The sequence below is a fragment of the Salvelinus namaycush genome, chromosome 33 (assembly GCF_016432855.1).
Source record: "Salvelinus namaycush isolate Seneca chromosome 33, SaNama_1.0, whole genome shotgun sequence".
NCBI lineage: Eukaryota > Metazoa > Chordata > Actinopteri > Salmoniformes > Salmonidae > Salvelinus > Salvelinus namaycush.
The window spans coordinates 26,940,791-26,955,832 of NC_052339.1; the positions used below are offsets into that span (position 1 = coordinate 26,940,791).

The window sequence follows — 15,042 nt, forward strand, 5'->3', positions numbered from 1 at the left end:
TCTCTGTCTCTCTGTCTCTCTCTGTCTCTCTCTCTGTATGTCTCTCTCTGTATATATCTCTCTGTATATATCTCTCTCTGTATGTCTCTCTGTATATATCTCTCTCTGTATGTCTCTCTGTATATATCTCTCTCTGTATGTCTCTGTATATATCTCTCTCTCTGTATACATCTCTCTCTGTATACATCTCTCTCTGTATACATCTCTCTCTGTATACATCTCTCTCTGTATACATCTCTCTCTGTATACATCTCTCTCTGTATACATCTCTCTCTGTATACATCTCTCTCTGTATATATCTCTCTCTGTATATATCTCTCTCTGTATATATCTCTCTCTGTATATATCTCTCTCTGTATATATCTCTCTCTGTATATATCTCTCTCTCTGTATGTCTCTCTCTCTGTCTCTCTCTCTCTCTCTCTGTATCTGTCTCCCTCTTATCTATCTTTCACTCTGTATCTGTCTCTCTCTCTGTCTCTCTCTCTGTCTCTCTCTCTGTCTCTCTCTCTGTATGTCTCTCTGTCTCTCTCTCTTATCTTTCACTCCATGTAATACTTCATTTGCTGCATTCGCTCATTTCTTCATGTTTTTTGGCCTCTTCATTGTGGTTTGTAATGTATTTTCCATGTTTATTTCAAGGTTTGTCTTCTTGCTGTTTTGTGGAACGTTGTTGCCGCTTGAGTCACGGTCTAAAGTGGAATTCACTGAACTAAAATAAGTATGGGAGGGAGGGGAGAGGAAGAGGGGGGAGCAGGAGGGAGAGGAAGAGAGCGGGGAAAGGAGTTGAATCCTCAGACAGACAGAGCTAGTCTCTGAATTTCTAAAGTAGTGATTTGCTGCAGAAAATGTGCTCTAGCTCAGCGAAGCCTAGAGATTCATATAATTAAATACTTTGAACAGCCACACAATAGTAATATGTCTCTACTCTTTACTGTTTCTGGTGGCCTGGAACTCAGCACCACACACTGAGCAGTTTTTACACTGGCTTTCTCCACATTGTAATTTTGAAGGGCTGGTTTGACTAATACGCTGTGACAGACTGGGCCAAACGTGTCCTGCTGCTGCATCCTGGGCTGGCCGACTGAGAAGTGCATGAGCTTGACGCCCTTTCTTTTCTCATTCGCTCTTTCGCTTCCTGGCTCAATCTTTCTGTCTACTTTTCTCTCTGTCTCTCTCTGTCTCTCTCTGTCTGTCTCTCTCTCTCTCTCTCTCTCTCTCTCACCCCTCCCTCCTTCTCTCCTCTCCACAGTGCCTTCGGTTGTCCCTACTCTGACATCAACATGAAGAAGGAGGCCGTGCTGCCCGACCGTCTGGGCGGCGAGAAGCAGATCACCTTTGTCCCTGTGCACTTTGTCCAGAAGACCAAGAGGCTGTGCACCGCCGATGACCAGGAGGAAGCCACGCCACCCCAGGATGTTCCCATGGAGACCAGGTGAGGGGGTGTGATGTCATTGTGATGACGCGTCAAGGTGGCCAGCTGGCCCTGTTTGAAACGGGTTAAAATTCTTCCTTCCATCCTCACTAATGAAAGCTTTCACCCATCCTGACATGTCAGATATAAGTGACGAGTGGAGGAGGAAGGGATGCATTTTCAGTCTTTAAACACTGTGTCGGTGTCGCCACCCAACTGAGATTTCTAATTGAAACTGCCTACAGCCTTGGAAGGAGGGGAGACTTGGCTAAATGCAATCCAATGTAATTTAACCATTGTTTCACATTCCACTGAGGGGACCTGATGCTGTTCTAATCTAGCAAAGGAGCAGCTGTCATGACATTTTTAAGGCTTTATCTAAAAGGCATAAGAGAGGACCGCAAATTTTAAGGTTAGAATGTTTCCTTCAAACGATGGAGTCGGAGACGAGGCAGATCACGTGTTGTTGACTTCTCTGTCGGATAAGTTTTTAAGGGCGGTGAATTGCATTTTCCCACCGTGTCCACAGCAGATACATAAGTGTTTAGAATCAGAAGTGTTTGGTTAAACGCCGACTCAGCACCGCTGATCGGCTTAGTTTACACGCTGCTCAGAGGGATTTTCTGCAATTGCATTGGGTCTGCTCCATTCGTCTAGGCCTGGTCGGGCTGTGGATGGCTAGCCTGCCAGAGTTTACAGTAGGAAGCTTTTCAAGTCTAATAGCCTAACGGGAGCCGAGCCGTGACGAACGGTTTTAATATAAAACAAACTCGATTATCAACTCCGAGGTGTCTTTAATGTGTCGGATGTAATGTCAGATTAAAATGTCATTTGTCGGGCTGTTTAGGGAAGCTAATTAAAGTAATGCTGTGTTTGTGATATGATTTGGAATGGTGTCAAGTTGTGGTACCTGCCAAACACTCTGTAAGAGAAGGCTGTACTAGTGGTTACTCATGAGGATGTTATGTTCAAGGTCAGCATTTGTTTTTAGTGATTATTGATCTCTTACAGTACGTGAAAATGTTTCCTTAAAAAAAAAGAAATGTATCTTCGGTCTGGGCGTATAGTACAAAAGCAAGACCATTGGTACTCCTGCATGCACCTCTCAGTACGGACTACGGAGGCATCTAGCTGTTGGGTGTGTCTAGACACTATTCTTACAGCATCCGATACAGTTCTGTGTTATTATTCCACTGTAGTACTGACAAAAACATTTGTTCATGCTATGGCAACACTGCAACGTGTGGTTGTATGCAATTGAGCCCATATCCTTGTCTTTAGCAGAGAGCGTCCTCACCTGAACTTCATGCCCCCTGTTAAACACACATGTTGATCTTAAATAATTAAAATCAACTATATGTAGACTAAGGCTATTTCCAGTCCCTATTGATTTTCTGACCGCCTGCCCGTCTGTGTAGCTGTCTTTCTAATGTTCATCCCCCTATTCTCTCTCCATCATTCTCTCACTATCTCTCTCCCTTTATATCCTCTCTCTCCCCCTGCCCACTCACCCTCTCGATCTCTCTCTCTCTCCCTTTTATCCTCTCTCTCCCCCTGCCCACTCACCCTCTCTCTCTCTCCCTTCCACACTCTTTCTTTCTCTCAAATGTTTATTCTCCCTCACTCTCTTCTCGCTCTCTCACTCTCTCAGGGCAATGCTGTCGGGGTATGAGGGGGCTGCTCGTCTCAGAGGTCGCCCCCCAGCCAACCCCCTGGTGAAGAGCGAGCCCAGGGAGGAACCAGCCACGGCTCAGGGACAGAAACTGCTTTCTCTGGGGAAGAGAGGCCGGCTACCCAGCAGGTAGACTATACACTACACCTCAGGCCATAAGGCCCTTTTTTGTGTAACCTTTATTTAACTAGACAAGTCAGTTAAGAACAAATTCTTATTTACAATGACGGCCTACACCGGTCAAACCCAGACGTTGCTGGGCCAATTGTGCACCGCCCTATGGGACTCCCAATCACAGCCGGTTGTGATACAGCCTGGATTCGAACCAGGGTGTCTGTAGTGACACCTCTAGTACTGAGATGCAGTGTCTTAGACCGCTGTGCCACTCGGGAGCCCTGTTAGACTACTGAGCCACCTGAGCTGTACTGAGCTGGCCTGATTATGTATCCATGATTATGTATCCATGATTATGCGTCCATGATTATGTATCAATGCTGCAAACGACAACGTGAAAGGAATATTACAAGTCAGCACTGTATGGTTCGGGTCAACACAATATGTGCAAATGGTATTGCTATATCTCCATACTCTCAGCAGGTCAAAGGCGTGAAGCCCTCCGATCTCCCTACCGTGCTGGGAGACTATAGGGTGGTTATGCAAATCTGTGGCTACCGTTTCACCACTCTGCATCTTCGGATAAGACCGGTTACTCTGGTCAACTATAGTAGTTGTTGACCACGTTGTTAGGATATGTACGACAGGTGATGGATTTTTGAGTGAGAGGAGGTCATTACTGAGCTGAATTTCTTGAAATGAAATCAGTATTCTTTTATTTTTGTTTGAAAATAGGAGGTCTGGTCATTTGTACTGTACATCTTCCAAATGGCAGCCATTTTGAATTGTACTTTTGTGCGTCGGTGTCTCCTCCCAGTTCAATTTCCTCCTCTGTCAATATTATATGAAAGCGTTAGGCATCTCATCTTATAGCACCACCTGCATCATTTTATAGCACCACCTGCATCTCCTCTCTCTGAGTCAGTGTGGGACTGCTCTGCGTCTCCTTCACATCGGTCTCTGTGCTTTCTAGCAGGGCCTTTTTATACAGCCGCCTGCGCTGACACCCAGCTTTTAGCGAGGCTACCTGGGGCTCTTGTCGGTGGGGTTGACAGGGTGTTGATGCAGGGGCACTGATCCAGAACTGGCCCTGGGCTACACTGGCTCCACTCGGCTCAGTCTGTCTCTGTGGTTGGAGTGTGGTCCGAGCACTTCGATGCTGCGCAGATCCCAGAGACACGAGTAGGGCTGGGGAGGCCAGGGACCTCACCATACGATACTTCCCATGATACTTAGGTGCCGATATGATTCTCACGATTCTATATGTATCCAACATATTGCACACTATATGTCTGCTGCAGAGAGAAAAATCGTTTTGATCAGTCAGGGATATAAAAGTGCTGAAAACATGTTGGCTGACTATATAAAAAGACGATGGAGAACAAGATATAAGATGAACAATACCGGCGCAGGTACAGCCGACTAGTGCTAGCTAACGCTACCTTGCAAAGAAAATGTATACTTTTTTTTTTTACAAATCGATAGTTTGAGTCAAAGTATTGATTTTATAATATAATATCGTCCAAAATAAAATTGCGACGTAACTCTATCGATTTTCTTTCTTTCTTCCCCTCCGTCACTAAATACGAGGCATCTGTTTATGCATGCACACACACACGTGCACACACACACACTCACTCACTCACTCACACGTAATGCTGGATTGATTCAATTAAACCTCCAATCTCCCTAAGCCCACAAAACCTATTTTAAATTAGAACAGATCCCTACTGTATCTGCAGTATTGATTCAAGTCAAACCAAATATTACCTCAAGACATTTCTAGCCAAAGTCTAATCAATCGTAAATTCATAAATGAAATAGCTACAGATTCCTACAGATTGTGTTTTCACCCCTATCCCTACCTCGTCCACTATGATTTACCCTCTCCTGTCAGCAGACTGATGTGGTATGGGAGAGACATCCCCGCCTCGTCCAAAGCTCATGTAAACGCAAATGCTCTGTCATTACAGAGCCGTACTGTCGCAGATGTTACCTGAGAGAGCGGGAGGGAGGGAGGGAGGGCACAATAATATCATATAGAGCAAGCAGATTATAGAACCCTGCATCCTAGTGAGATTGATATTTAATGGTTTTCCCCTCATATAGCCCGCACTAGCCAGGCACACACTAGCCAGGTTCTCGTGTTGCTAGGGCTAGACAGGTTCTGTTGTTGTTAGGGCTAGACAGGTTCTCCTGTTGTTGTTAGGGCTAGACAGGTGCTCCTGTTGTTGTTAGGGCTAGACAGGTGCTCCTGTTGTTGTTAGGGCTAGACAGGTGCTCCTGTTGTTGTTAGGGCTAGACAGGTGCTCCTGTTGTTGTTAGGGCTAGACAGGTGCTCCTGTTGTTGTTAGGGCTAGACAGGTGCTCCTGTTGTTGTTAGGGCTAGACAGGTGCTCCTGTTGTTGTTAGGGCTAGACAGGTGCTCCTGTTGTTGTTAGGGCTAGACAGGTGCTCCTGTTGTTGTTAGGGCTAGACAGGTGCTCCTGTTGTTGTTAGGGCTAGACAGGTGCTCCTGTTGTTGTTAGGGCTAGACAGGTGCTCCTGTTGTTGTTAGGGCTAGACAGGTGCTCCTGTTGTTGTTAGGGCTAGACAGGTGCTCCTGTTGTTGTTAGGGCTAGACAGGTGCTCCTGTTGTTAGGAGGAGGAACTGATGGTTAAACCCTTTGTGAAAGATTACCGCATGCCTTGAAGATTATGCAAGTTTCCTGTTAAATAAAAAAGAGAGGTGCCTAAGCCTAAAATTAGGAACAGTTACCTGACATAACCATTGTGGCTGATCCGGCTGTATTTTACAGAAATACATTGGAGTTTGTTATGTAAGACATCTGTATCAATATTACCTGATCTGGCATCCCTCCCTTGTGATGCAGTAAAAATAAAATCCCAGTATGCCTTTATTCTGCAGCAATGCAGCAGTGATATTTTGGCTCCTCTCCATCTTATTCTGACCATTATCTGCTTGAGAAAGGGCGGTAAAGGCATAGAAATTACTTTTTTTTTAATGCGCAGCGTCACTTTCTATAGGATTCATAGATCGTTCCACGGAATGAGTGCCTTTTACGTCCCTTTTAACATGTTAAGTAGAAATGTGCACCAACATTTTATTTTAAAAGCCTGTTAAATTAAGTGACCTTTTAATATAGACCACATGGAGAATTCAATAAATCCGATTCATTTAGCATTTTGACATGTCCCTCTGTGACTTTTAGGAAGATTTTAACCCACTTAAGCTCCAACACGTCTCCAAGTTTTCACCATCATTGTAAAGCCCAAGTTATGTTGTTGCGTTGACAGAGTCATTTCTGAAGTTTGTTATGTATTTAATGTGATGAATGATTCATGTACGTCTGTGCCTCATTTTAAGGTCAACACTTTTACTTGAACTGAACTCTTGTTTTAATGTGGTGAAACTAGTCCTTTTTAAATATTTATTTCAAAAGAAACATTGAAAATGTAATAGTCAAACCATAGTGTAAAAGTAGGTGAGCTGGTTCTACTCTTTGTCCATTTTCTGGTCTTTTGTGATGCCCATAGATAGACAGGCTAGAAATGTTTTAGCAATTTCAACATTTTTATGAAGCTCGCATTCAATTGCCCCTCGGAAGCTTCCGTTCCCCCTGTCACAACAGGATTTATGGCTGATTTAAGATGAAATCATCGACTCTGTTAGGGTCATCCCCGTTTGCTCTTATTTGGCACTTAATGGGCACTTACTATAGTCATTTTTTTTATTTAACATCTTGATGGGATTTTATACTTTTTTTGAACATATGCTATTTATGACAGAGTGTACAAATTAGGTGAAATCAAAAGTTTTTTTTTTGTTTTTTTTTTTACCAAGTTACACTTCTCAAAAGGTACAGAATTGGTAGAACCACCCTCATTCACCCGTTTGTTTACATTTAAAAAAGGAATATATAATGAATCCTTGATTAGTTTCCTGGGCCGTCCTACCCCCTCGCCCTCTTTTCGTCTCATTAATCGTTCGTCGACTGAACTTTAAATTGGGGAGAAGAGACCCCTCGAGAGTTTTAAGTCATGAACTTGATGCTCTTTGAGCTGATTTGCGTATTATGAAACATCAACAAACTATTTCTCTGGGATGGTGTTGGCTCAACTTGGCTGATCCTCAAGGTTATTTCTGTCTCTGGCCAGTCTTGGAAAGACTGACATTTCTTCCATGGGAACTGCCTTTAGTGCCTCAATTTCAGGCTCAATTCAAAAGCACAGCTGCTACTGTACATGATGTATTTACTGTAACAGTCAAAAGTTTGGACACAACTACTCATTCAAGGGTTTTTCTTTATTTTACTATTTTCTACAATTGTAGAATAATAGTGAAGACATCAACACTATGAAATAAAACATATGGAATCATGTAGTAACCAGAAAAGTGTTAAACAAATCAAAATATATTTTATATTTGAGATTCTTCAAACTAGCCACCCTTTGCCTTGACAGCTTTGCACACTCTTGGCATTCTCTCAACCAGCTTCATGAGGTAGTCACCTGGAATGCATTTCAATCAACAAGTGTGCCTTGATAAAAGTAAATTGTGGAACTTCTTTCCTTCTTAATCTGTTTGAGCCAATCAGTTGTGTTGTGACAAGGTAGGGTGGTATACAGAAGACAGCCCTATTTGGTAAAAGACCAAGTCCATATTATGGCAAGAACAGCTCAAATAAGCAAAGAGAAATAACAGTCCTTTACTTTAATACATGAAGGTCAGTCAATACGGAAGATTTCAAGAACTTCGAACGTTTCTTCAAGTGCATTCACAAAAACCATCAAGCACTATGATGAAACTGGCTGTCATGAGGACCTCCACAGGAATGGAAGACCCAGAGTTACCTCTGCTGCAGAAGATAAGTTCATTAGAGTTACCAGCCTCAGAAATTGCAGCCCGAATAAATGTTTCACAGAGTTCAAGTAACAGACACATCTCAACATCAACTGTTCAGAGGAGACTGCATGAATCAGGCCTTCATGGTCAAATTGCTGCAAAGAAACCACTACTAAAGGACACCAATGAGAGACTTTCTTGGGCCAATAAGCACGAGCAATGGACATTAGATCAGTGGATATCTGTCCTTTGGTCTGATGAGTCCAAATTTGAGATTTTTGATTCCAACCACCGTGTCTTTGTGAGACGCAGAGTAGGTGAACGGATGATCTCCGCATGTGTGGTTCCCACCGTGAAGCATGGAGGAGGAGGTGTGGGGGTGCTTTGCTGGTGACACCATCAGTGATTTATTTTGAATTCAAGGAAACACTTAACCACTATGGCTACCACAGCATTCTGCAGCGATACACCATCCCATCTGGTTTGCGCTTAGTGGGACTATCATTTGTTTTTCAACAGGACAATGAATTTAAGGTTAGGCCGCTCTAAAATCTTTTGGGATTAAGTAACCAAATCGAAAGGTAAAATATTTTCACTATCTCACTTTTATTATTGAAGACGTAAGTGCCACTAGAAGAGGTGGCAGTACTGTAGTCTGAAGGTCTGAATTAAAATAGTTTCATTGGTTCTCAATAGTTTGCGCTGCATGTTTACATAGGAGATACCATTCCAACAATTCTTGTTCACATAATTTTCAGAAATTATCTACTCTCAAACGGCAGGGTTTAACATGTCCTTTTCTGTGTGAGATGACATTTGCAATAGATTTGATTGGGGATTCAGTTATGATCTCTGACTGCTTCCAGATCTGTCAATATCCTCTTGTAGAAGTAACGTCATCCAGGAAGAAGGGCAGAGGCTCAGTATAATCTCCTTTAAATCACTGTCTGACAGGAGGCGACAATGAGGGAACTTCTCCGAAGTGGAGCAGACAGGTGTTATGCCTTATGGAGGATACGCATTAAAAGTTATGCTCCATAGATTTACTAAGAAAGACATTCCTCTTTAAGTCAATGTCATCATGTGTATATAGCCGTGTCCTTTCTAGTTATGCTACTGTGATGAGGCCCTCTAATCTCAATCGCTCCACCAGATATATTCAGGCCAGGCATCATGCATTCATTCTACTGCCTCTGAGCATGTAATAGAAGACGTTTCGCAGCTAAATGACAAGACGAGAGAATTTGCAGTAGCCGCAACTTTTTGAAAGCGTGTACCTGTACGATGTGTTGCTGTAGTTTGTCCACAGACACCTTGGTCCAGGTCTTTCTCGTTGAGAACTGTCCCACTTTAAACAATGTCCATCTTATAAAGGCTTCATAAGCACTACGTAAAGGCTTCATAAGCACTACGTAAATGCCAAGAGTATGCAAAGCTGTCGGCAAGGCAAAGGGTTGAAGAATCTGAAATATAAAATGTATTTTGATTTAACACTTTTCATAGTTTTGATGTCTTCACTATTATTCTACAGTGTAGAAAACAGTAAAAATAAAGAAAAAACCCTTGAATGAGTAGGTGTGTCCAAACTTTTGACTGGTACTGTAAGTATTCAGACCCTTTGCTCAGTAATTTGTTGAAGCAACTTTCGCAGCGACCACAGCCTCAAGTCTTCTTGGGTATGACGATACAAGCTTGGCACACCTGTATTTGGGTAATTTCTCCCATTCTTCTCTGCAGATCCTCTCAAGCTCTGTTAGGTTGGATGGGGAGCGTCACTGCACAGGCTATTTTCAGGTCTCTCCAGAGATGTTCAAGACCGGGCTCTGGCTGGGCCACTCGAGGACATTCAGAGACACTCATGCGTTGTCTTGGCTGTGTGCTTAGGGTTGTTGTCCTGTTAGATGGTGAACCTTTGCCCCAGTCTGAGGTCCTGAGTGCTCTGGAGCAGGTTTCATCAATCTCTCTGTACTTTGCTCTTATCTTTCCCTCGATCCTGACTAGTCTCCCAGTCCCTGCCACTGAAAAACATCTCCACAGCATGATGCTGCCACCACCATGCTTTGCCATAGGTATGGTGCCAGATTTCCTCCAGACGTGATGCTTGGCATTTAGGCCAAAGAGTTCAATCTTGATTTTATCAGGCCAGAGAATCACGTTTCTCATGGTCTGAGAGTCTTTTCAGGTGCCTTTTGGCAAACTCCAAGTGGGCTGTCATGTGCCTTTTACTGAGGAGTGGCTTCCGTCTGGCCACTCTACCAAAAAAGGGCTGATTGGTGGAGTGCTGCAGAGATGGTTCTCCTTCTGAAAGGTTCTCCCACCTCCACAGAGGAACTCTGGAGCTTTTTCGGGTTCTTGGTCACCTCCCAGACCAAGGCCCTTCTCTCCTGATTGCTCAGTTTGGCCGGGCGGCCAGCTCTAGGAAAAGTCTTTGTGGTTTCAAACTTCTTCCATTTAAGAATGATGGAGGCCACTGTGTTCTTGGGTACTATCAATGGTGCAGAAATGTTTTGTTACCCGTCTCCAGATCTTTGTCTCGACACAATCCTGTCTCGGAGTTCTACGGACAATTCCTTCGACCTCATGGCTTGGTTTTTGCTCTGACATTCGCTGTCAACTGTGGGACCTTATATAGACATTTTTTGTGCCTCTCCAAATCATGTCCAATCAATTGAATTTACCACAGACTCCAATCAAGTTGTAGAAACATCTCAAGGATGATCAATGGAAACAGGATGCACGTGAGCTCAGTTTCAAGTCTCATAGCAAAGGGTCTACAAGAAATTTGCCAAAAAATCTTAACCTGTTTTCGCTTTGTCATTATGGGGTATTGTGTGTAGATTGAGGATTTTTTTTGTATTTAATCCATTTTAGAATAAGGCTGTAACGTGACAGTGTGGGAAAACGGAGTGTTCTGAATACTTTCCGAATGCACTGTATAGCCAAGTTATCGTTACGCATTGTGTACAGTTGAAGTTTACATACACTTGGGTTGGAGTCATTAAAACTCGTTTTTCAATCACTCCACAAATGTCTTGTTAACAAAATATAGTTTTGGCAAGTCGGTTAGGACATCTACTTTGTGCATGACACAAGTAATCTTTCCAACAATTGTTTACAGACAGATTATTTCACTTATAATTCACTGTATCACAATTCCAGTGGGTCAGAAGTTTACATACACTAAGTTGACTGTGCCTTTTAAACAGCTTGGAAAATTCCAGAAAATGATGTCATGGCTTTAGAAGCTTCTGATAGTCTAATTGACATAATTTCAGTCAATTGGAGGTGTACCTGTGGATGTATTTCAAGGCCTACCTTCAAACTGAGTGCCTCTTTGCTTGACATCATGGGAAAAGCAATCAGCCAAGACCTCAGAAAAAACATTGTAGACCTCCACAAGTCTGGTACATCCTTGGGAGCAATTTCCAAACGCCTGACAGTACAACGTTCACAATGAGCACTATTCACAGAACCATCATTACTGTAACCTCAGCACCAGACACAGATGTTTTTCTCTGTCAAGAGAACATTGCCCATTGATGTACAGAAGTTTGTAAGATGGTACAATGGTGTTAATGCTATAAAGCCATTGTACTTTTATAGTGGGATGTCTTATTATATCATGGTGAAATACTTTGATGTAAGCCATCCTAGGTTTATAAGAGGAGGTGACATCGTACGTAAACGAAAACAGAGGCATTCTGGCAGTACTCCTTAGACCAGTGGTCAAGTCGATCGCGATTGTCGATCTCCAAGGCATTTCTAATCGATCGGCAAACATTTCTGTAAAAAAACAAACGATAAATCCTTGTGTTCCTATTTTTTTTTTCTATTAGTCTCTGGCTGTTGGTGGTAGGTGCAGCCAATTCAGCTGCCCTGCGTGCCGGGTAGGCAAACTGTTGCCATTTCATGTGTCTGAAGGTACAAACTCTGCCTTCCCGGTGGGCCTGGAGTGGAAATGAAGTGCACTATGCCGACAGCCAATCGGATGGCTCAGATTACCATTTCTGCAGTAACTAGCAGGCATAAAAGAAAGCTACAGCAAAGTTGATACTGTGAGATTTTAAAACAATTTAAAACCATGACTAGAGAGACTGTCAACAAATACAGCAAAGAGCTGCTGTTTTAAGTTCTTACTCAGCATTGTCAATACTTTGTATCCAACACTTTTATAAGCCATAAAATGTGCGTTCTTCCTATTTCCACTCAGCGCTACAACAAGCAGTGCAGCAGAAATTAATTAGTAGGAAAGTGTCTCTGTAGGCTTGTGTTATTATTAGCGGCTTGGGTCTTTTTTAATATCAAGGAATATTTCACTTTCTCTGTTCATCGGAGTAATAACATGAATTTGTGCATGAGGTAGAAATAATGCAGTGCTACTCGAGTTTCGCCATCAGCTGGAAGACGGTGTCCCTTTTTGGTCCGTGTCAGTGGAAAGGGAGAGAGGAGGGATGTTGAGGCGGACCCTCAGTCTGCTGCTCTCTCCCTCCGCTGAGACTGACCATCAGATGCAGGCACCATCAGCCCACTCAGCTGTGCCTCACAAGTAATACAACAATGGATCTATTTATATTAATTTTTTATTTCACCTTTATTTAACCAGGCAGGCAAGTTGAGAACAAGTTCTCATTTACAATTGCGACCTGGCCAAGATAAAGCAAAGCAGTTCGACACATACAACAACACAGAGTTACACATGGAGTAAAACAAACATACAGTCAATAATACAGTAGAGAAATAAGTCTATATACAATGTGAGCAAATGAGGTGAGAAGGGAGGTAAAGGCCATGGTGGCGAAGTAAATACAATATAGCAATTAAAACACTGGAATGGTAGATTTGACAGTAGAGGAGAGTGCAAGTAGAAATACTGGGGTGCAAAGCAGCAAAATAAATAAATAAATACAGTAGGGGAAGAGGTAGTTGTTTGGGCTATTTATAGATGGGCTATGTACATGTGCAGTGATCTGTGAGCTGCTCTGACAGCTGGTGCTTAAAGCTAGTGAGGGAGATAAGTGTTTCCAGTTTCAGAGATTTTTGTAGTTCGTTCCAGTCATTGGCAGCAGAGAACTGGAAGGAGAGGCGGCCAAAGGAAGAATTGGTTTTGGGGGTGACCAGAGAGATATACCTGCTGAAGCGCGTGCTACAGGTGGGTGCTGCTATGGTGAACAGCGAGCTGAGATAAGGGGGGACTTTACCTAGCAGGGTCTTGTAGATGACCTGGAGCCAGTGGGTTTGGCGACGAGTATGAAGCGAGGGCCAGCCAATGAGAGCATACAGGTCGCAGTGGTGGGTAGTATATGGGGCTTTGGTGACAAAACGGATGGCACTGTGATAGACTGCATCCAATTCATTGAGTAGGGTATTGGAGGCTATTTTGTAAATGACATCGCCGAAGTCAAGGATCGGTAGGATGGTCAGTTTTACAAGGGTATGTTTGGCAGCATGAGTGAAGGATGCTTTGTTGCGAAATAGGAAGCCAATTCTAGCTGTAACTTTGGATTGGAGATGTTTGAGATGTGAGTCTGGAAGGAGAGTTTACAGTCTAACCAGACACCTAAGTCAGAACCGTCCAGAGTAGTGATGTTGGATGGGCGGGCAGGTGCAGGCAGCGATCGGTTGAAGAGCATGCATTTAGTTTTACTTGTATTTAAGAGCAATTGGAGGCCACGGAAGGAGAGTTGTATGGCATTGAAGCTCGTCTGGAGGGTTGTTAACACAGTGTCCAAAGAAGGGCCAGAAGTATACAGAATGGTGTCGTCTGCGTAGAGGTGGATCAGAGACTCACCAGCAGCAAGAGCGACATCATTGATGTATACAGAGAAGAGAGTTGGTTCAAGAATTGAACCCTGCACCCCCATAGAGACCGCCAGAGGCACGGACAACAGGCCCTCCGATTTGACACACTGAACTCTATCAGAGAAGTAGTTGGTGAACCAGGCGAGGCAATCATTTGAGAAACCAAGGCTATCGAGTCTGCCGATGAGGATGTGGTGATTGACAGAGTCGAAAGCCTTGGCCAGGTCAATGAATACGGCTGCACAGTATTGTTTCTTATCGATGGCGGTTAGGATATCGTTTAGGACCTTGAGCGTGGCTGAGGTGCACCCATGACCAGCTCTGAAACCAGATTGCATAGCGGAGAAGGTATGGTGGGATTCGAAATGGTCGGTAATCTGTTTGTTGACTTGGCTTTCGAAGACCTTAGAAAGGCAGGGTCGGATAGATATAGGTCTGTAGCAGTTTGGGTCAAGAGTGTCCCCCCCTTTGAAGAGGGGGGATGACCGCAGCTGGTTTCCAATCTTTGGGAATCTCAGACGACACGAAAGAGAGGTTGAACAGGCTAGTAATAGGGGTTGCAACAATTTCGGCAGATAATTTTAGAAAGAAAGGGTACAGATTGTCTAGCCCGGCTGATTTGTAGGGGTCCAAATTTTGCCGCTCTTTCAGAACAGCAGCTGACTGGATTTGGGAGAAGGAGAAATGGGGAAGGCTTGGGCGAGTTGCTGTGGGGGTGCAGTGCTGTTGACCGGGGTAGGGGTAGCCAGGTGGAAAGCATGGCCAGCGGTAGAAAAATGCTTATTGAAATTCTCAATTATAGTGGATTTATCGGTGGTGACAGTGTTTCCTGTCCTCAGTGCAGTGGGCAGCTGGGAGGTGCTCTTATTCTCCATGGACTTTACAGTGTCCCAGAACTTTTTTGAGTTTGTGTTGCAGGAAGCAAATTTCTGCTTGAAAAAGCTAGCCTTGGCTTTTCTAACTGCCTGTGTATATTGGTTTCTAGCTTCCCTGAAAAGTTGCAAATCACAGGGACTGTTCGATGCTAATGCAGAACGCCATAGGATGTTTTTGTGTTGGTTAAGGGCAGTCAGGTCTGGAGAGAACCAAGGGCTATATCTGTTCCTGGTTCTAAATTTCTTGAAAGGGGCATGCTTATTTAAGATGGTGAGGAAGGCATTTTAAAAAAAATAACCAGGCATCCTCTACTGACGGGAT

General features: G+C 43.6%; 1 protein-coding gene across 10 annotated transcripts in view; it reads left to right on the forward strand.

The window, feature by feature from the left end:
• LOC120027597 (lethal(3)malignant brain tumor-like protein 4) overlaps positions 1 to 15,042 on the forward strand; it is a 143,127-nt gene that overhangs the window by 79,471 nt on the left and 48,614 nt on the right. For all 10 annotated transcript variants that reach the window (XM_038972586.1, XM_038972590.1, XM_038972591.1 and 7 more), the window contains 2 exons: positions 1,253 to 1,435; positions 3,066 to 3,215. In XM_038972586.1, coding sequence (XP_038828514.1) covers positions 1,253 to 1,435; positions 3,066 to 3,215 — 333 coding nt within the window. The remainder of the gene's footprint in view (positions 1 to 1,252; positions 1,436 to 3,065; positions 3,216 to 15,042) is intronic.